This window comes from Trichoplax adhaerens, genomic scaffold, assembly GCF_000150275.1.
Source record: "Trichoplax adhaerens TRIADscaffold_1 genomic scaffold, whole genome shotgun sequence".
NCBI classification, from domain to species: Eukaryota; Metazoa; Placozoa; class Uniplacotomia; order Trichoplacea; family Trichoplacidae; genus Trichoplax; species Trichoplax adhaerens.
In genome coordinates, this window is record NW_002060943.1 from 8,276,460 (window position 1) to 8,298,557 (window position 22,098).

A 22,098-nucleotide genomic window follows, 5' to 3' on the forward strand; every position below is an offset into this window, starting at 1 on the left:
TTGTATTCGATATGACTCTATACAATGTACTTTATGATCCTATATACGATAGCATTTTTTGTATTATATCATCTGCTGCTGCTTGAATTATGTAATATTTTTAGATGATATACGTGTATAATAAATAAGATTGATAGCTATCCGTTCATCGTTGCTTAATGCTCATTCAAGCTTATGCGTTTAATTTTGAAGAAATGCAATTGTCGAAACTGATGACAGTACATTCATCGTTGCTTAATGCTCATTCAAGCTTATTGCGTTTAATTTTGAAGAAATGCAATTGTCGAAACTGATGGCAGTACATTCATCGTTGCTTAATGCTCATTCAAGCTTATTGCGTTTAATTTTGAAGAAATGCAATTGTCGAAACTGATGGCAGTACATTCATCGTTGCTTAATGCTCATTCAAGCTTATTGCGTTTAATTTTGAAGAAATGCAATTGTCGAAACTGATGACAGTACACAACATCTGTGTAAAACAGATATCAGAACAGAAGGCCTTTCATTCAGTGTAGCGTAAAGACTTTTGCGACATCTATTTTACACATTTTGTAGAGCAATAACCACCGTATGATATGGCGACAACTCCGCTATTACAGTAGTAGAAGTGTCTAAGCTTAGACCTGACAGTGTAGGTATGGCCGTTCTGCCGATACGCTACAGTGCATTACGGTACAGTACGGTACTGGAAATGTACTGTACTTGCAGCATACTATAAGCGCATAGCTACCGGTACACATAATCAGCGTTGATAACACACTATGTGGTACGCTACCATTTCAAATGATAGTCAAGAATCGTCCAGTACTGTACAGTACTGTGTACAATGTACTGTGGATATTACGCATGAGCTGCTCCATCGTTGACCAACGACTAACCGGAACATCGTGGCGGAACTTGCAGGTTGGTGAGCAAAGACGATGTGCAATAATATTAAGGGATATTAATCCAGTCATTCAGTACAGTAGTGCTATTGAGGATAGAGAAGTAATCTGGAATCTTTGCTGTATCTATGTGTAGTAGATTGAGTTGTACTTGGAATTTGTATCGCTTACGTGTTCAATCTTGAATTAGCTCGTTGCATGTACAATGGCATCCAAAGAGATTATACTATTTGCTAAACGATTGGCTTCCAACGAGAAGAAGATTCGCGATCGATCTGTTAGAAGGTTAAGGTTATGGCTACAGAAAAGATCCAAAGAGATAGGTAACCTCGATACTACATTTAAAATTGATTTATTCCATAGGTCAATGGGATATCAGTGATGAGTAGGACGGTTGGTTTGCACGATGGCATGACAGTATACGTAACCGTGCACGAGACAGTCTACTTGCGATTGCTGGTCGAACATCGTAGCACGGACTAATAGAGTTAATAAAGTAGAAAGAATATCTGCATGATATGGATTAAATGTATGGTTACTATGGTACAGTTGAATCGTGATGTACTGCAGTCTGTATTAAATGACCTTATTGGATACCTTATTATCGCTCTACATGACTCATATCTATCGACACGATGGTGTAGTTTACCAAGCCGTTGTCCTGAACCGAGCACAACCATTCAGTATGGACATGATTTCACTTTACTTTGGAGGTGGATGTACTTGACGTACTCTATCCCTTTATTCGACGTGTATATCAATCAATAGATGTATAACGAGTGAGAAGCAATGTTGGATAACATTAGACCTGAAACAAAACCCAAATCGATGAAACTATGTACTCTATACTTGTATCGTGATCTTTCATCATCAATTTAATTATATTATTGGATTAATACAGCTTATAGAGTATTATGTAAACATAAAATCAATGAATGTCTACAGATTTCGACGAAATTGAAATACTGAAATTATGGCGAGGACTCTTCTATTGCATGTGGATGTCGGACAAACCATTAATTCAAGTCAGTAGATACAGAGCGGATTATAAGATGTATATCAGATGAACTGACTTAAAATAATAAAGGCCTAGATGCACAAGCAAATGAACTTCTAGCCTACTAACAATATAAATAATTGAATAATTGCTTGTTAATTGCCATTTCTATCCACAAACTATTTATCTTATACAATAAATAGGAAGAATTAGCTGATATGTTGGCTTCCTTACTCTTTTGCTTTGAAGACGTGAAGAAATGTAAGAAGTGCTTTAAAGTTGAAACTTTATAATAGCATTTACCTTCTTTAGTTATAGACAAGGAAATTGAAAAAGTACAACAATATCAATGATGTTATGAGAAATGATTGTCAAACATTTCTTGTTGATCTTAGTAAGATTGTAAGCATTTATATATTCTCTTCGTAGGGTCATTATTCTTAAGCTCATTTTATAATACCATGTGCAGAGAATGGATTGGAATTGATAGATTAAGGATGGATAAATTTTACATGGTTAGATTTCATTGCTGTAATGGATTGACGTAACTCTATTTCAGCTAATATGAATCCTTTAACTCCATGCTATCAGCTTAATTCTTTGAAATCAAGACTGTTCATTATTTGAATAACTATGACTTATACAATCATTAATGTATCTCATATAGTTAATGAAAAAGATGATGAAACAATCTCTAGTCGGGCTCCTAACGAAAGATTGGGATGATAGGTAAATAATATAGATTGGAATATTTAAGAGTATACACTTATATATAAAATTATTCTTTTCATTACTAGTACCAACAGGATGCTATTGTAATGATATAATAATTTTAATGTAAAAATACTATTTTATTATGCAGTTGGGTTAAAGCTTTAATAACTGTACTATCCGATGGACCTATTCATCCTACTGAGTTTAAGGTAAAAGCGTAGATACTGCCCTAGTTGCAATACTCTCCAATGTAAAATATGCAAGTTAAAAACTGTCGTCAATACTTAGTCAGTTATAAATTAAAGTGTGTGATTTAGAAATAGCTATAGTAAATTAAAAAGTTTGCACGTTCGATACAAATTTTATCGTGCATAGAGAAAATTTATTACTTATATATTATCCGCTTTTACTATTTAATATTGATTGAAATATTGAAAAACAGTCGTACTTAAAAATATATATTTTCTTAATGTGAAGGTTTTAGATGGAATTCGCTTATATATAACGGAAATTTTCCTTGATGAATTGCTCTCACTTGATCTATCAAAGGTATATTGACGTTGTAGTAAATATACTTGGATTAGATTTAGTTATTAAATATTTCGGTATGTTAATCTTTTATAAACGTAGCCGTAACTAAATATCACATTTTCTATCATAAATTTATCTGTTATCTATCAATTTACAGATTTCTTGCGACCAAGTGGTAGATCTACTGAAACCTTTTGTGACGCTCTCTGCTGAAGCTTGCAAGTAAGCCATTTATGCCTGCAGTTTATATTATTTCTGTTTTCTGTAACAATTTGTGATCCATGATGTGTCTTAATGGTGCTGTTTACTTACATCTAGTCACAGTATATTGAACACTATCGATGAAAATATTTATCAACGTTTGCTAGAGGAAGACATCAAAAGCAAGCTATCAAATTATCAGGTCAGCTAAATTGTTTAATGTATTATATGTTTATATTGCTGTCGCTGATCACGACTAATTAGCTAAAAATATAAGATGTTTATGGGAGCTTTTTTATTTTTTGAATTGATTTGGTAGGATTTATACTCAACCCTAGAAAAAATTCTATTCGAATCAGGAAGTAAAAAAGAAGTTAAACCTCGAAACAGAAAAATCTTATATAATGGAAGTAAAAGGTACAAGATTTAAGCGAAATTTTAGAAATCAAAGTTGTTTAAACTGCGAGTATCATGTGCTAAGTTATCATATATTACTTGTAGGTTTAGGGAAGCTAAAGCTGGTAAGGGCATATTGTACAATTCCTACATTTGACCACTGTTACAGTTTTGATTAATTCTTATTCATGTAGCGTCAATAGCTCATGATAATCCTTCAAATGTAAGTTCCGACTTTTTTAGATAGAATAGAAGATACGTTCATTAATGCTATTGCTACATTACTTACTGATAATGATTCTACTGCATATTAGGCAACTGAACAAATTCTCGAGGAATCGTCGAGTGAAGATATCAAAACAGAAAATAACTTAAATTTTTCTAAGGAAATCATTGAACCTACGCAGGGTAGAATTATCATTTGCATTTTATAATTCTATTTGTCGGTATAACGATATATACGGTAATATAATTTATTGCAATTTAATACAATATATACTCTTTTACATTGCATAAAGTAAACGAAACTGATGATACTGCCGGTAATGTATCCAATACTAAGAGAAAAAAGAAGGAGGAGGCGCCTACTACTGGTGCGAAGAAAAAGAAAGTAAAGAAAACTGAAGGTGTGTATTACGTAATTTCTTGAGGTACTAGTGATCCTGTAATAATTGCTATAAATCTAAATTAAGCCTCTCATTGTAATGAAGTACGCGTAGGTAGTGATACTGATAAACAAATCAAGCCAGAAGTATTACACCAGCAGGACGACGAAGTTAAAGATGGTAGTTACATATTGATATTGTAAATACTTGGGAATGGTTACTGACGACATTGCACTGTATCTCTAATATTTGCAGTTAAAATGACAAAAAGACCTAGAAAAGTTAAAACAGACTCTAATCCTCTCATTGCGAAAGGTATTGATTGACACTAGCATTGCTTCGATTTGCACAAAATACCTGCAATACATTCTATTTAAGGCCTGTAATTTGCTGATCAATTAACGCTGAGCTACTTTTACATAGCGAAATCACTGATTAAATTCAAACCAAAGAAATCTCCAGCTGGAACTGCACTTAAACTATCGTCAGGCAAAAAGAAAGAACTAGAGAAAAAAGGCAATGCACAAAAGAAGGTATAATTTGCCTATTTCAAATGAGCTACTCTTACAACGATATTGATAATTGATTGATTTAATTTCATGATATGTGCTACGAATAGAATACAAGGTATCATTTATCTGTTTTGAAATGAGTTACTTTGCAACGGTATTAAAGATGATTTAAATCCATAATTCGTAATGCTAACAGAAAAGCCGAACGCCGTCACCCTCTTCAGGAAAGAAAGTCAGAATTATGTTAAAAAAAAATAAAACACAAGGTATGTGAAAGTTTGACCCATGCTTCTACGGTAAAATGTTATAAATACTAGTTTTACCATTACAAGTACAGTATATTAAATCACATTTCTTTCCGTTAAACAGAATTTCACAAAGATGAACCGGCCATTAACGTATCACCATTTCGAACGTTCAATATGCAAACCAGATCAAAAGCAGAAAATTTTTTTTAGAAATCCGTATTTTATATTTGTTTGCATATTTTTGTACATAATCAATTTCGATATTGCTATTCTGACGCAATTTAAAATAAAGTTTTGAACAATCTTCAAATTGATAATGCGTTCATAGAATGTAAGTACTTAATAATCGCGAATACTATGTGTGCGTATATAATGTTTGGTTACAACGTTAAATAATTAATTATCGTAGCTATCAAGCATTGCTCTGAATCGAACACACGTACAGTACTTTCAAAACCTCAAATTGGTCATTATGAACTTTTCAAAGACATTTACCACATTTCCTGGTAAAAACTATCGTGCTAGTCGTTTCTACATTTTCCAATAAATCATATCATTAATTAATTACAGCGTAGGATAAAAAATGATCATTGAGATAATTTTACCCTTACAGGACGCGACTGTAACAAATTGCAAAAGTGAACATCATCTTTATCTTACAGAGTTCATGAGCATTAAAATATTTAGTTAAAAAAGGTTCATTCTTAACGGTGGGAATTGATAAAAATCATTTATCATCACGATAGCATACCCTAAACTACGATATCATAAAATATTCCAGCAATTTTATATCTTATTAAAAAGGCCAATCCGGAACATAATACCTAAATTAAGAAATTATGGAAACAGACGGTAAGCCGATAAAGTTACTTCGATATTGCAAATGATTGTACACCGAAGTGCTCTTACTTGAATGATTAAGAGGTATGTCGTTAGTACGGGTTCTCTCGTCGGTCCAATATATTTTAATAAAAGATTGATAATTGTTAAATTGTTGACCTGCATATATTCTTTACCCTCTCCGTTACTCTCTTCGACATGCAAAAGGCCAAAAAGACGAAACAATCTTAGACATAGACGACCAAGAAAATTTAAATCTTTGCTTTTAAAGTGGGCAAAGCTCATGCCGAGTAATCCTGTCTTAGGATTAAACCTGTTGTAATGATAGTTTTCATTCAATGAATTTTAATTTTATCAGAATAATAGCATTTGTTTTAAGAAAAATATGAAAGATTCGTACTTTGGAAGTCGATGTCTAGGACAGTGGACAAGCCCAAAGAGTTGTGGGCACGAATACAAGAAATTAAAGATTTGTGGGATGAAAAATAGCAGCATGGTTTTGCTAAAGTGTCCTAGAATAGCGACCACTGCAAATGTCATTCCGGCAAAATAGCAAAACGTATCACCTACAAAAACTCTTGAAGGATACCTAATGCGTAATAAGAAAAAGATTAGTTTTAACTTCATTTCATGGCTATCGCCATTTCAAATTAGGTTAGTACGATCATTAATGATTACAATATATTTTAACGCTGTCTTATGATGATTTATATGATTACCAGTTATGAAAGAGAAGCGCAGCAGTGACTGCACAAAAGGGCATGATAAAATAAAGTGAGAAACGATGCGCATCAGGGGATGCTCCATTAAGTTCAATGATATTAAAAGTCATTACAGAAAGTCCAATAACTAATGATTGGCCAGCTTCAATACCATTAATTCCGGCATATATATTAATAGCATTGGTGCAAAAGACGGCCAGCATACCCATATAGACGTAGTAAAGGAAGCCTATTGATACATGTAAAAGTATGTTCAATTGATAGCTAAAAATAGGGTGTCCAATAAAAGATTTGTCTAATAAAGTATAGCCCCTAAATTGACTAAAGTGTAATCTTATTTATGCAATAGAAGAATGCAACTAGCGGCAATGTCTATTTCTTTGATTTTGTAGACAACTGAAAACGCTGTAACACTATGCAATACAGTTTGACTTTCAGAATTACCTAAATTCAAATCATTCCCAACGTAAGCGTGCAAAATCTTGGGAACAATGATAGTTGTAGATCCAAAATTGACTAAATAGACCATTAGAAGTGGTAGTGAAGCAATAGTTGGTAAAATGAGCTTATGACGCCATCTAAGATTGAGAACATCATCAGAGAAGCCAAGCAGAATCATACAACAAATAGATAGTAGAGCAGAAATATGCTCCACAAACTGAAAGAGATGAATACAAAGTGTAATGTTAGCTGCAATTTGACATCATCCATTGTTGTTTCTCGAAGAGTTTTAATTAGAAATGAATATCGTTTTATCTTTGTTTGTTATTATCCATGCAATGATGCGTATATGTCTACAGTATACGCGTATTTTGTAATTATAATGGTGCTACAGTAGATGATGTAAGGCTAAAACAGGATTAGCAAATGGTTAGCAATACTGTATATCATACCAAGAGATTAGGAATAGCAAGTTTATGTGTGTTAAACATAAATAACTTCATACAGTATACTATAAGGTTTAATGTAAGATTATTATCCTTTATTTAGTCACAGCCTCCTATTAGATGCTTCAAGATTTATTCGAGAATAGTCGATTTCTTAGTAATATGATATGATTGTAGTAGTAAGGCTTAATTGGTTGCTACTGTTACTTACACAGCCTAATGTATGTATTACAATATGAAAATTTATCGGAGAAGAGTCGATTTTGAGAAATACAATCCTAGAAGATTTAATTAATTATTATTATTGCTATTTATAGAGTATAGCCTAAGATAGGTAGTTACCGGTGAATCGATTTTAAAGTATATAATCCTAATAAGGATTCACTAGTTATTCTTCTTACTTATTGATACAGTCTAATACACTATAGTATGTTGATCGCTTGAGAATAGTTGATTTTGAAAAACTAGAATCACAACAAGATTTAATTCAGTTGTTGTTATTGACCAAAGTTTCTCCTAATATGCAACAATATTTTTATGGGAATAATGGATTTTTAAGAAAGACAATCCTACTAAGATTACATGGCCCACCTCTTGCTATTTACCGATGTACAATTGAAAATATTATAACATGGCATTGATTGAGAATAGTCGATTTTTGAGAGATATTATTCTGATTGTACTACACGTCTACCTACAGTCGACATTACCATACTAACCTCATGATGTGGAAATGTGTATTTTCCTCGCTCCAGCCATAATGCAATGTAAGGAATGGGAATAAAAATGAATACTGTAATGAGGAAAGCACAGCCACATACAACACCGAGTGATTCCGCTCTATGAAGAAATAGCATGAAATAGCAACGATTAGATAGAATTTGTATGTGTCAGTATCGCTATCATAGAGTAGAATTAGGCGTATCTTCCTGTCAATTTCTAGTCGTTGATTTGTGCTAAAGTATTGCAAGTCTGCACTCCGTACAGTAGGTTGATTCAAGCTTAGAAATAACAGGAAATGAATTTCTATCTGCAACACAGGCTATCGCATTTTAGTCTGGACAATTCAATAATGAAAATATCGAGTTATTGCTGTCCATCACTTGCAGTGATGGAAAGGATATGCCTATGGTGCGTTATTTTCCACCTGCAGCGTCGATCATGAAGGCCTGGCTACCCTACGATGGTCTCCAGTAGTGACGCGTTGTAGTACTTACACTTTCTCATCGGAAGTTTTATTCAGATCGCGTCCATGAAGGCCAGCTTGGATGAATAATCGCCTAGCACCAGGGATCGAAATGACAGTGGTTATCAAAGCAATGACTGATGCAAAAGCATTAATGATGATAGGATCCGGTACATCGATCATGTTAGATGCTAGTAGAGCCTGCAAGGGCGCATAACTTGGATTAGAGCTTTCTTGTCCAGCTTTGCCGAGGTCAATCAATCGAGTTACAGTACAATCCTTGGTGTTTTACAGTGTACAGTACGCGCCTCCACAGTCTCTGTACTGTAAGATCCAACTGCTTTAGTAAGCGCTTTTTATAGCCGATGGTTGGTTTGACTCTACTACCGTATCCTACTGTCTGAGTATGTCTACTTGTATAGGAGGTTAGGACGAACTAGCGTCCACCACCGTCGCTCTACGCTGTTGGCGAATGGCAATGATCCACGTATCAAGTCTATCTAAAATGATCATGGATTGCATCATCGATTGAGATGAATATGGTCGATATTCGAGCTGTAGTAGTCGTATCCACTTGTACGATGGATTTATAGAATGTCTTCGATTAAAATATGAGGCCTTAACTGGTCATCCATGGTCTCCAATTGCGCCAATCAGACAGTGTTAAATATTAGTTGCAGTTGAACTGACCCAGTGTAGCTCCACTGAAGGTAGCAAGTCATGGAGAGTGTGTTGAAGTATTTTTACTTGGTACTGTAGAAACTAGAAAGTATTGGTTTGGCATGGTTATAGCGCTAGAGTGGCTACTTCAATGTAAAATTGAATTACGGATATAGAATCTTAAAGTCCACAGCTCTCTGTACATATTAAAAGCATGCGTTTGCGATTTATTTTGTACAAATTGATGCAGAAATTGTAATATCGAATGTATCAAATCGCGTCGTACAGTAGTGTACAACACAGTACAGCTCGCGGGATAACATGACAGTGGTGCTGTGACATGGGAGAATTTGCGGAGCATTTTCAAATTGTATTACGTTAGATTGGAACTACTTTTTATAAATAAGAAGACGGCTTGAATTCGAAATCTCAAAGTCTACAGCTATCTGTACATATTAAAAGCATGCATTTGCGATTTATTTTGTTCAAATTGATGCCAAAATTGTAATATCGAATGTATCAAATCGCGTCGTACAGTAGTGTACACTTGCACACAGGACACTCTTGTACCTTAGATTGGAACTACTTTTTATAAATGAGAAGACAGCTTGAATTCGAAAAGAAACATGCGCCTGAGAACATCGAGAGAGCAACAGAAGAATCCATTAGCATTTCTACTAGTGTGCAGTATATTGTAGGCAAGTGAAAAGAAGATTAGGAAGGACAACTGTATGGACTACAGGTCAATAAGCTACTACAGTATTTCTTTCTTCCTTTTACTGTAGTTTTAGTACTGTACACTGTGGGTACAGACAGACAGTCAGAAACTGTCCATCTTTCTTGCCTTTGAGATGTCTTCTCTGGGAGGACCTGATACAAAATGCTCTACCTTATGACCGCAATCAGTGTGCTTATAGCAAGTGTCGTAGTTGGTATGATACCCTAGTGAAGTACTCGTGCAGTTAAGCCAGCTGATCAGACTTTTCCAGCCCAGCGAGCAAGTTCATCAGCTGCTCGAAGGTGCATGCTGCAATCCAACCTTTCTATTTTCTACTCCAACTTATTGTAGCGATATCTCCTTCTATCAACATGATCTCTGCCATTTGTAAAAGTTATAATACCTTCTTCAAGCTTGGCTGTAATTTTTGCCAACGGTCATCGGGTGTTAACGTCTCCAATGTTACGGTAAAGTAAATTATTTCACACGATGATCTTTCAAGGCATGCATACTTACTCGTACGATCGGATGCAGAAATCAATACCTTGGTCATTGACATCGATCTATCCCTATTCTAGTTCATGTCCACAGGTTATTTTGCAATGAAGAAGAAAGAACGGATGAGAAAGAATCTGTTAGGAATCGGCAAGAAAAAAAGAGATAGCGGACTCATATTTGTGGTGCTAAAGAAAGCAGTCGAAGGTAATGCTGTTGTTGTAGATAAGTAGATCAGTATAGTGCTTTACTTAAACAGTTACTCCTTGTCTTGATAAATTGATTATAATCAATTATTATTATTATTGAGATAAAACGAATTCATAAGCATAACTCCTCTGATGATAGCGTATCTTACAGTATTACACCTTATTATCAGCGAAAATAGTAGCAAAGAGGTTATACGTATTCTAAATCTTTCCCTTTGTGATGATAAAAAGATATCGTAGTTCGTTCAGAATGCCTTCTAAAATTTACTTCTAGGCCTTAACTAGCTCTACTTCAATATTCAAACCAATATTAGCTATTCTTTACACGGAAATGAATGACGTTTCTCCCTGGTAATCTAAAGGATCTTAATCGTTTTGAATTGATATCACTTTTATTAAGGTTTAGGAAAGAAACATCAAGTAGTGCAAGTTAAACGTGGCTATGCTACCAACTTCTTAATACCAACCAGATCAGCTTTATATGCTACTCGCGAAAATCTTTTCAAATGTGGAATATCAATGGTGAGCTTTACAGCTGAATACAGTACAATTTAATACAGTATGATAGCCTTTGCCATACTGGCAGTATTAACTGTTAACGATGCTGACATATTCCTTCAATGAATCATTGTTATTCGCCTCAATAGACTCCTCGCCGAGCCGCAATAGCAGCTCTGGATTTAACTAAGAACAAAAAATCTCCTACAGATAAAGTAAGCTGATATCCTTGTTCTCTAGTAGATCGTCTAGTGGTCACACAAATACATATCGCAATGACGTACAAATACACTCCTGTTGCAAACATGTTGATTGAGTCCCAATTGAACACGATCAATCTACTTTTTTAACTAGTTATTAAAGTACTTAGCCCAAAAACCATTGGAAATTGAAGTTTCTCGTGATGCAGATTGGACTATCAATAAATATGTAGTAGCTCAAGAGTACCAGCGTAAGGTAATGAAATAATCCCCTTGAACTATTTTTACTGCTATACTGCTATACTGATAGTACTTTAGTAAAATAACGGCTGCAAACACTAAATACTACTACTATGAACTCAGCTTCAGTTGCACGTACCATTGCAATCATTGGTAATGCCTCAGCCATTTCAAACGTTTGGCTTACACGAAGTTAAAATCAAGGTAGGCTTTGAATTTTTTACCTTTGTTTTGCTTTGCGCAGTTAGAAACATATTGTCATCAAATACTAAATTAATAACTTTCAATAGGTTAATGATAAAGTTGGATTAGTTCCAGTAAAGGTGAACATTGTTAAACATGTCCCCAAAACCAAGCAAACAGAAGAAACTACCGCATCTTAAAGGATCATATTTATATTAGTAATTTCGCAACGCTATTTTTGGGGGAGGACAGTATGTGCAGAACAAAATATCGTGTACATGTATAATATGATGGTTTCCAGTGATATACAGTATGGCGAATAGTGACTACTTTAGAATGTGAGGTCACTGCCGAGGTTCTTGCCGAGAAAAAATAATGAAATCAAAAGAAACTAATTCATTACAAAGTATAACGCTCGAAGAATCAATGCAAATACATCAACACTTTTTGAGTTTAAGGTTATATGGTAAAGGGAATAATTTTGCCTTTTATCAATAGTGCCTGGATGGAAATTGCTGTAGAGACACTATCAATAACGAACGAACATATAAATTGCTATGGAAAATGTGACTGACTTTTAAAATATATATTTAAAGTTCAATTTTATCATGACATCAATGTAGATATTGCTTCGCTAAATCACATAAATTTAAGCAGAGTACTCATTCAGTTGTAATTATTTCACAATTCATGCAATCGTAAGCAAGTCAGACATTCAATAAATTCTACTTTGTATTCCAAGGATCTTCTCATAAAAGTGTACTTAAAAAGTTCTTAATGTATACAATAGTGTACCAAAATTTTGAATACTTGTACACGGTTGTGTTGATACCATGGACTAGTAGGACCCTCTTCTAGTAGTCCATAATTGATACGTATGCAAGTATGCCATATTACACAGGTAAGGCAACTTGCAAGAAAATATTATTCCAACGATTACGGCAATCTGCCGGCATAAAATAAGTATTTCGGACAGTAGCAAATTACGGCATATTTATTTGACTAGATATCCGATAGATATATTAGTAGACTTGAATGCAAAACAGTACCTGATCGCTGCCTATAGTTATAGTCGTTTCATCTACAGTAACAATAGTGCAGTAACAAATCTTAACAAAACAGCAAAAATTTCATATTTTCCAATTAGCAAGCTATTTCTTTTAAATTCATCAGTAAATTTCACTGATTTAAAATAGTTTACATGAACTGATTTTCAGTTTTCGTCATCATCGTCATTGAACAACGTTCTCTTTCCTTGAAAAGCGCTAATAGCTGCTGTTTGCTGCTTTTTTAACTTACTTGCAGCCCAAGACGGATGCAAATTAGAAGATTCTGAGAAAAAGCATAAAAAATAGTATCTACCAACTTCTTGCAATGGAAAGCAACATGTTGATAAGCATGCAGTACCTTGGTTGCTAGCAGTTTCTACTTTTTTGATTCTTTTCTTATCCTCACGAGGAACGTTTTTTATTTTATTCGACTTATTTTGCTTTTTCAAACATTTCGCTTCCTTTCCATACTTTTCAATCCACAGTCTAAATAGAATGGATATTTACCATAAATTTCAGTAACAAGAGTTCACGTATAATATCACAGAAATGATATTAACACACAGAATAATCCAGTATTGCTACATTCCTTAGTATTTATGATATTCTGCTAAATAGACTTACTGTTGTCTTTGACGTTGCCCTAATCTATTCTTTTTCTTATCACCCTGTTTTAATATTTGACTTTTATTAAGTATGACGTAATTAAAGATATATTCGTATATACTACAATAATTTACTAAAATAAGGATTAAACTACTCCTTACAATTTCTGATGAATCACTATTTAGTGCGGAAGTATATACAGATTTTAAAGCCTTATTTTTATTGCCAATATCTGAGAATTTTCTTGACTCCAATTTCTGACTATTCTTAGATTGCTTGCTAGATTTTACATCGGTTTGTCGAGCAGAAATATTTCTTTTGCTGGAATCCGATAGAAAATGTGTACAGTTTTCAAATATATTCTGTGACAATCTTAATATCTTTGTTGACCTACCTGCCCATGTTGGAGTGTTTCCGTGTTTTTCTTGTAATTGCATCTATAGTGAAATAAATATCATTACTTTACAATCATTCAATACGATGCATTGAATGTAGAATTCGAATAATTGAAAATAATTCAAATATTGCATCGCGTTATGAACTATTGTACATACAAAAGTAAGATATTTTGCGGTTACTAGATGAAATTAAACAGCCCAAGATAAATTTTTGACTGCGATGAATGACGACTTTGATTATGATTGTAAATTAATTTAATTGAAAGAGTCACCAAACGAGTATAGGACATTTCATGATTGATACTACCTCAAAACTTTATCACTATATCTATGCTAGTCAGGTTGGGTGTTAAAACACGGTACGGCTAGGGATAGCATTAATCCGCGTTTATATGCAATACTAATGACGACAGACAAGGTTGCTTCCAGCTATATTTGAAATCTGACAAGATAACTATAAAATCGCTTAACTTATACCTAAAAGACGGTATGGCTAGGGATAGCATTGATCCGCGTTTATATGCAATACTAATAATATAACGACAGACAAGGTTGCTTCCACCTACAGTATGTTTAAAATCTGACAAGATAACTATAAAATCGTTTAATTTATACCTAACTCTTTGTTACTTTATTGACATGACTACTACCTCGCCGGCGACTTATCTACGCCACTGTAACCCTTCATAGCTAAATATTGTATTCCTTGCTTTGCAATCACATAGAGTACACCAAGGTGAAATAACATACCTTGGCGATAGACGTCCTGTATTGGTTTTGAATTTACTAATCGCTGCAATAGTCTACTTCTAGTCATATCGTCGTCCTAAAGAGATTGAAAACTTTTATATTCTGTATTGAATATGATTGATATAGTGTAAAATAATGTAGTTGGTGATTTGCCCATTGGCTATAATGTAAAACTTACTTGTTTGTCAACATCGTCATCTAATATTGCCGTTACAACATGGTCTGGATCAAAATCCTAAGCAATCAAAATTTCATCAAGATGGCAATAAGTCAAACATTTCATCATACAATTGATTGGCTGTATTTATTGAACGTCATCGAAGCATCTACAGTTAGAATTCACCGAGTGTCTTCCATTGCATTAACTAATCTGCTTGCAATCGATTTCTCGTCACTAATTTGAATTATCCTAATACTAACTTTTATGATGTCCATGTGATTGACTAAGTTATTGGCTTTACGTTGATTCTTCTGCAGTTGTTCCTCGGTACCTCTATGATGATAAGAAAGATTTTGTTGAAATAATATAAGCAAGCCTATTGAATACTCATAATGATGCAAGTCCATGCCAAATCATTATACTGTACAGCTGCAAAGACGATATAAACGTAAATTTATTCCAATAGAATCAATGATTTCTGCAGTATAAGTTACCCAGTGATCTGCATGTCTATCAGAAATACTCACTACACATCTTTACTTACTTTTTGGCTTTTAATTGTTTCATCTTCCGTGTCAATCGATGAATCTCGTGTACCTTGGCTAATTTAATAGCTCTAGTTAACTTCTTTCGATCAATACTGTTCGATGCTGACATTTTATGATCTCGTACTGCCAGTGGAAAAACGGTAGACAAGGCGTCGGATAAGTTGCCACCAAAGATTTTAGTAGTTGAACCTGATGAGGCTTTTAAAAGATATCAATGAGATATCAAATGCAATTTATTGTAGCAAAATAGTTGTGCAAGACGAATGGTTCAGCTCATTTTTTTTGCCTACATCGACGCGTATGTATTGCAATTAAGGAAGAAAACTTACCATAAAATGGAGATTATCGATATACAGTAATAATCCTATAGTTTGCCAACCGATATCTAACCTCTAATAAGACGATTCATAATATAAAACTGTATAATTAATCAACACTTGCAATGAATCCATGGCTTGCTCCTTGGCCAAGAGGAGGAACAAGTCTCCAGTAACTCATTGTCGAGGGATATTGGCAGAGTTTCAGTAGTCCTGTGTGCCAAACACTTAGATCGGATTACAATCACGTACTATGCATGTACTCATATAGCACTTTATTGCCTAGTGAAAAGTACTATAATACTGTATTCAGTTGTAGTCCACTATTATCATGAATATCATCGAAAATCGCGATCCTATAGCAGCCTCTACAAAATGTACCCTTGAACAGTAGAGTGAACCAAACAGGACTATAAATGCAAGTGTACTCATTGAAACTACGTCGTGAAATAAACTTCATACCAGAAAGCACCTGCTCTTTTTTTTCTTGTAATCCCCAACTCAAAATAAGAAATTCAATTTAACTTTTGCAGTTTATCCCTATGCAGCTACAAAAAGTTCACTAGTATTTTCCGGTAAACACCCTACAGTCAAATTTAGTGCTCTCCTTTTACCTGTGATAAATTTTAATTAGTAAATCAAGGACTCATATACCATATCTGACACAATTTATGCCCATAGGCAGCAATGTTGGATCGCAGTCTAAATCCAAGATGGAGCTACAAAAACTTGACAAATATTTTCCAGTTAACACCCTACAGTCAAATTTAGTGCTCTCCTTTTACCTAAGATAAATTTTAATTATTAAATCAAGTTATATTAAATCAGGGACTCATATACTATATCTGACACAATTTATGCCCATAGGTAGCAATGTTGGATCGCAGTCTAAATCCAAGATGGAGCTACAAAAACTTGACAAATATTTTCCGGTAAACACCCTACAGTCAAATTTAGTGCTCTCCTTTTACCTGTGATAAATTTTAATTAGTAAATCAAGGACTCATATACCATATCTGATACAATTTATGCCCATAGGTAGCAATGTTGGATCGTAGTCTAAATCCAAGATAGAGCTACAAAAAGTTCACTAGTACTTTCCGGTAAACACCTGCAGTCAAATTTAGTGCTCTCCTTTTACCTGTGATAAATTTCAATTATTGAATCAAGAACTTGTATAGCGGATACAATTTGTGCAGATAGGTAGCAGTGTTGGATCGTAGTCTAAATTCAAGATGGAGCTACAAAACTTGACGAATATTTTCCAGTAAACACCTTACAGTCAAATTTAGTGCTATCATTTTACCCGTGATAAATTCCAATTATTAAATCAAGAATTCGTATAGCTGATACAATTTGCGCAGCTAGGTAGCAGTGTTGAATCGTAGTCTAAATTCAAGATGGAGCTACAAAAACTTAACAAATATTTTCCAGTAAACACTCTACAGTCAATTTAGTACTCTCATTTTGTCTATTGTAAATTCCAATTATTAAATCAAGGACTCGTATGCCATGTCTGAAACGATTGACAGGTAGTAGAATGATTCATTAAAAGTATGCTGACTTAGAAGGCAGTTCTCCAGTTCTTTTATTGCAATATGTAATAGCAAAGAATAGCATTTGAATTACTTCTAAATGAAGATCAGATAGAACAGATAGGTAGCAATGTTAGATCGTAGTCTAAATCCAAGATGCATGGAGCTACAGAAAGTTAACTAGTATTTTCCGGTAAACACTCTACAGTCAAATTTAGTGCTCTCATTTTGTCCAGAGTAAATTCCAATTATTAAATCAACTATTCGTATGTCATGTCTGATACGAGTTGTAGGTAGTAGAATGATGCATTAAAAGTATGCTAACTTAGAAGGCAGTTTTCCAGTTCTTTCATTCGATTACTGTAAATGAAAATTCAGATAGAACAGATAGGTAGCAATATTAGATCGTGACCTAATTCCAATATGTTACGTTAGAATATACTGTATCTAAGATCGATCAAGGATCGATATTTATTTTTGATGCCAGTTAGAGACTTGTAGCGCTTATTTTAGCATGATGCATTGTATATTAGCATCAATCAAACAGAGACGATGCCAATCGGTGCTAGAGCATAATTCAAAGCACATTGCTTTGATAGGATATAGGAATAATCATCTTAAAGTAATTCGTTTCGAGAATAACACGCATAAATCTCCAAGTAAACGCATTGACCAATATTACCGTGGATCAGAATAGAATGTCGCCTTTCTGTTATGAAATCGGAATAATCATCTTTTTAGATGTCGAGATCCACCAAGAATGGATCGATTTTGTGCTAGCTTGCGACTTTTTATAATGCTTATTTCTATGGCAAGATAGCTAAACATGATTGATCATGTGAATTTCGGCTACAGTAGGCAGTAGACGATATCTTGAGAAATATAACTGGCGTTGCAATTTTAACTAGTCATAGGACAGCTACAACTAAGTGCAGCAGTGATCAAGAATTTTATCCTAATATTAATTATAGGACATGACTGATATTAGTTTGCGGTGCGGCCATAGGCAATGTGCACGTATGTGTATTCTATTTTAAGGAATCATCCTACTATACTGATGGATTTAGTATTAGGCAGCTAAATCACAAGTTAATATGCGGTAACATAGAAAATCTTTTGGCGAATTGATATGATACAACATATCATACAGTCTATAACTTGGCATGGAATAATCTACGACTCACTTGGACAAAGAAACGAACAGGCCAATTCTTTAACTCTCAAGTTTTCTATTTTAATTTAATTTTATTTTAGCCATTAATTAATCATTCGTGCGATACATTATCATGCTATTGTCAAATGTTACTCCATGGTAGACAAAATTTTACAGACTTATTGACTACATATGTAAACAAAAGGGAATAGGATAGCAATTCAATAATTATTATAAATGTCACGATGGCGTTGGATAGATTACTGTTGATTAGTCTGACCTAAACATGAACGAACTTAAAAATCCGAAGGTAACATGTAATCATTCATGTTTACAATCTTATAAAGGACGAGTTGAATAATACAGTGTTTAATGATTAATACCAACAGAGATCGCCCACGATACAATCCAGTCCTCTTTATATTTACAATTGATTATGAAAGGTTTAAAAGTTTTTAATCCATCCTTTCAATTGCCTTCCATGGGTAGGCTGGTCTTAATGAATTTGGTACAACATGCTATCATCGATTGATATAATTTCATGCCATAGTCGATCCTAGAATGCAATTGCTTGTCACTCCTTTTATTTCTTAATTATGCGTGCTATCCTAATTTTAAATGATTTATAGCACTCTTGCAATTATGATAATACCAACACAAATTCATCAATTACTGGCGAGGACTAGAACCTATTTTAGTCTTAAAGGCTATATTATATAGCAATCATTCCGTGACGTGTAGCAGTACTTTTAAGTAGCAAAGGTAGAAGCTTTCGTCAATTATTAAAATCCTCCATCGATGCTAATTTCATTATGAAATTACTTTATTTTAAACTAAAGTAATTTAAAACAGTTGAACATAGTTACTTTTACTCTCCCAACTAGCAGAGCCAGCATTTTACACGATTGAATAAAGTTATTTTTTCTCTCTTAAATAGTACATCTAGCTAAAGAATTGTCTTGTCTAGTCACAAGCATTTATTAACTCCACACTTCTTTATTAAAATATTATTAAATTGACGTTTAACTGTAGTAACTTTTTAAAGATTAAATGTAGTTACGGGTTCTCTCTCCCAACTAATAAAGCTAGCTAAAGAATATATTTTAGTTTTATCTAGTTACAAACCTCTTTATTAACTTTATACTTTTAGTTTTATATAGGGTGTTATAATGTATTTTATCAATCTTTAAGCTATTCACATCGGCATTCATTATAAATTACAATATCAGAGCAACAATGTCAGGAATTGAAACTAAATCTTACTGTTCATAAAAGCACCTGCTCAATTCATAAATGTATTCTGCCATAAAGAGACTGCTAAACACAGGCATAAAGTTAAAGTCTTTGTACCATTCCAGTTTCAATTACTTTTGATGAAGTGTTTACAATCCAATGATGGTATCATCAAGCTTTACTAGAGCATTCTATTGAATGATAATGGACATGTAGCCAGCAATTAATTTGAAACAATAAAGATGATGTGAACAATTACCAATTCAATCAGTAATAGATTTTGTAGCATGAAATTAGGGATCAATTTCCATACAATCCAATGATGGGATCATCAAGATTTACTAGATCATTCTATTGAATGATAATGGACATGTAGCCAGCAATTAATTTGAAACAATAAAGATGATGTGAACAATCACTAATTCAATCAGTAATAGATTTTTGTAGCATGAAATTAGAGATCAATTTCCATACAATCCAATGATGGTATCATCAAGCTTTACTAGATCATTCTATTGAATGATAATGGACATGTAGCCAGCAATTAATTTGCAACAATAAAGATGATGTGAACAATCAGTAATAGATTTTTGAGCATAAAATTAGGGATCAATTTCCATATCGTTTACAGAGTAAACGATTCTATCAATTTATACTTCCATCGAGAAAATTTTCTATTTATTTAGCCCATCAATAAAATTTTTTCCGATGTAATAAGAATTAAAGTCATACGTTTTTATATCCGAGTACCGCAAGGAAAGGGTTTAAAAACAGACGAAAAGAATAAATAGTCATTATAAAGCTTATATTATACAGTCTTACACTTAATAAATATCTAAAAAGTGTCAATAACTTTTAAGTATAATGTAGATGGGCGGATAGTAATAATAAATTTGATGTATAAGCACTCACTCAATTATCAGTAAGTCATTATGACTCTTATATTCCGTAAATTTATTAGATTAACCCTATTGAGTGAGATTAAAAGTTCAAAGTTTATTAGTTTAGGACATTATTGGCCATAAAATACTCCAGATGTGAATTAAATGATTGTTGATCCCTAATCAAGATATCAAAATTATTTGTCTTGCGACTTAAAACTACACTGTAAATTCTTTTATTTTTTGTCTTGCTTTTATGATGCTAATTCAAAAAATAAAGTAGATTACTCTATACAAGTGTATATATATTAAAATATTAACATCAAACCAGCAATTAGTAATATTAATGTCTTTTAATACATTGCATAAGAGACAAAACTAACGTAACACGAAGATTAAATTTAAAAGGTTTTCATTTTTGTCATGCCCTCCTTTCGATTACTATAAGTATATCATCGTCCATACGACATTAGTTCTATCCTTGCATAGTAACCAATTCTCTAACAACAAACTAGTTACACTACCGGCATATTAGAGTTATCCAGAGAGAGAGTCTTTCCTATTATTCTATGTTTAATAGTAATAGCATTGGACCAAATTTTACTCATAAGAATAATCCAATTTTATGATAACTCTAGTTGAAAAGATAGGTTGCCATATCCGTAGCCAGCCGTTTGTTTGTTTTGAACAATGCCTACGTAATACTGTATGCATATTATCATTTAATAAACAACTAGTATTTTATAAGTAATTGTCTTCAACATTTTAGCTGAAATATTTATAATAGTCAACTTCTTCGACACAATTCTGCCCTGACCTAATATCAAAGATTGCATAATGGCTCTATTTCTATAATTGTATAGACTGCATGTATATGTTGATCCTACTTATTATTATACCGCTATGTAATGGATTTAAATGTTAAAACAATATAATACCACTTATTAACAATTTCATTTTCTCCAATTAGTAAGAGAAAACGATATAGATACCGCCATTATGATAAAATAGTAGCAATATAATTCCTCTATTTAAATTATAATTGTTTTAAAATATCATTATGGTATCAATATATCAACTATCGTTGCTGTTATCAATACTATATAATAGTCGATCAGTTAGTTCTGATAATATCTGTAATAGAAATTCTTCATGTACGGTAATATTGCAAACTGTAATGAAATTGATCTATACATCGGTATTAGAATTAATTAGGCGAGCGATTAAGTGATCACAAGTTTCCGACTTTTTATTAAAGACTAGTACGTCCTGCAATTTTTAAGCAATTATCTCATTAAGCCAAGTATTAATATCCAATTAATGCTCAATAGTAGCACAACATACAAATATAATGATCATATTTACGGCATATAGCAAAAAATAATCGCCTCGACATCAATCTTGATTTAATTTCGCTCCTTAGCTATTGATCAAGATATTACTTAAGTAAGTTATCAAAAGAAAATATTCTAATATATCGAGCGAAAATCAACGAAGAAAATAGCTTGATTGAAAAGGTACCGCACAAATTCAACACATATT

At 33.3% G+C, this 22,098-nt stretch overlaps 5 protein-coding genes across 5 annotated transcripts; 2 read left to right on the top strand and 3 right to left on the bottom strand.

Moving 5' to 3' along the window:
* Positions 1-1,089: 1,089 nt before the first annotated feature.
* TRIADDRAFT_52238 (uncharacterized protein) lies at positions 1,090-5,298 on the top strand (the record flags this gene model as incomplete). The annotated part of the gene is made up of 18 exons (XM_002108070.1): positions 1,090-1,207; positions 1,830-1,909; positions 2,085-2,142; positions 2,311-2,396; positions 2,549-2,610; positions 2,744-2,804; positions 3,073-3,144; positions 3,284-3,348; positions 3,445-3,529; positions 3,647-3,744; positions 3,829-3,848; positions 3,918-3,946; positions 4,038-4,131; positions 4,242-4,349; positions 4,584-4,643; positions 4,752-4,861; positions 5,037-5,106; positions 5,210-5,298. The coding sequence occupies 18 exons, from the start codon at positions 1,090-1,092 to the stop codon at positions 5,296-5,298; spliced, it is 1,365 nt and encodes a 454-aa protein (XP_002108106.1).
* Positions 5,299-5,840: 542 nt separating this feature from the next.
* Positions 5,841-8,906, bottom strand: TRIADDRAFT_18613 (uncharacterized protein; the record flags this gene model as incomplete). The annotated part of the gene is made up of 7 exons (XM_002108802.1): positions 5,841-5,912; positions 5,998-6,241; positions 6,329-6,517; positions 6,648-6,879; positions 7,095-7,308; positions 8,257-8,377; positions 8,755-8,906. The coding sequence occupies 7 exons, from the start codon at positions 8,904-8,906 to the stop codon at positions 5,841-5,843; spliced, it is 1,224 nt and encodes a 407-aa protein (XP_002108838.1).
* A 1,357-nt stretch (positions 8,907-10,263) lies between these two features.
* Positions 10,264-12,126, top strand: TRIADDRAFT_52240 (uncharacterized protein; the record flags this gene model as incomplete). The annotated part of the gene is made up of 8 exons (XM_002108071.1): positions 10,264-10,315; positions 10,453-10,568; positions 10,680-10,803; positions 11,206-11,327; positions 11,453-11,518; positions 11,658-11,759; positions 11,867-11,947; positions 12,034-12,126. The coding sequence occupies 8 exons, from the start codon at positions 10,264-10,266 to the stop codon at positions 12,124-12,126; spliced, it is 756 nt and encodes a 251-aa protein (XP_002108107.1).
* Positions 12,127-13,139: 1,013 nt separating this feature from the next.
* On the bottom strand, positions 13,140-13,983 carry TRIADDRAFT_52241 (uncharacterized protein; the record flags this gene model as incomplete). The annotated part of the gene is made up of 4 exons (XM_002108803.1): positions 13,140-13,461; positions 13,600-13,643; positions 13,743-13,902; positions 13,976-13,983. The coding sequence occupies 4 exons, from the start codon at positions 13,981-13,983 to the stop codon at positions 13,140-13,142; spliced, it is 534 nt and encodes a 177-aa protein (XP_002108839.1).
* A 642-nt stretch (positions 13,984-14,625) lies between these two features.
* Positions 14,626-15,546, bottom strand: TRIADDRAFT_52242 (uncharacterized protein; the record flags this gene model as incomplete). Its single annotated transcript, XM_002108804.1, has 4 exons — positions 14,626-14,745; positions 14,908-14,964; positions 15,150-15,222; positions 15,434-15,546. 4 exons carry the CDS (start codon positions 15,544-15,546, stop codon positions 14,626-14,628), a joined length of 363 nt encoding a protein of 120 aa, XP_002108840.1.
* Between the last annotated feature and the right edge of the window lie 6,552 nt (positions 15,547-22,098).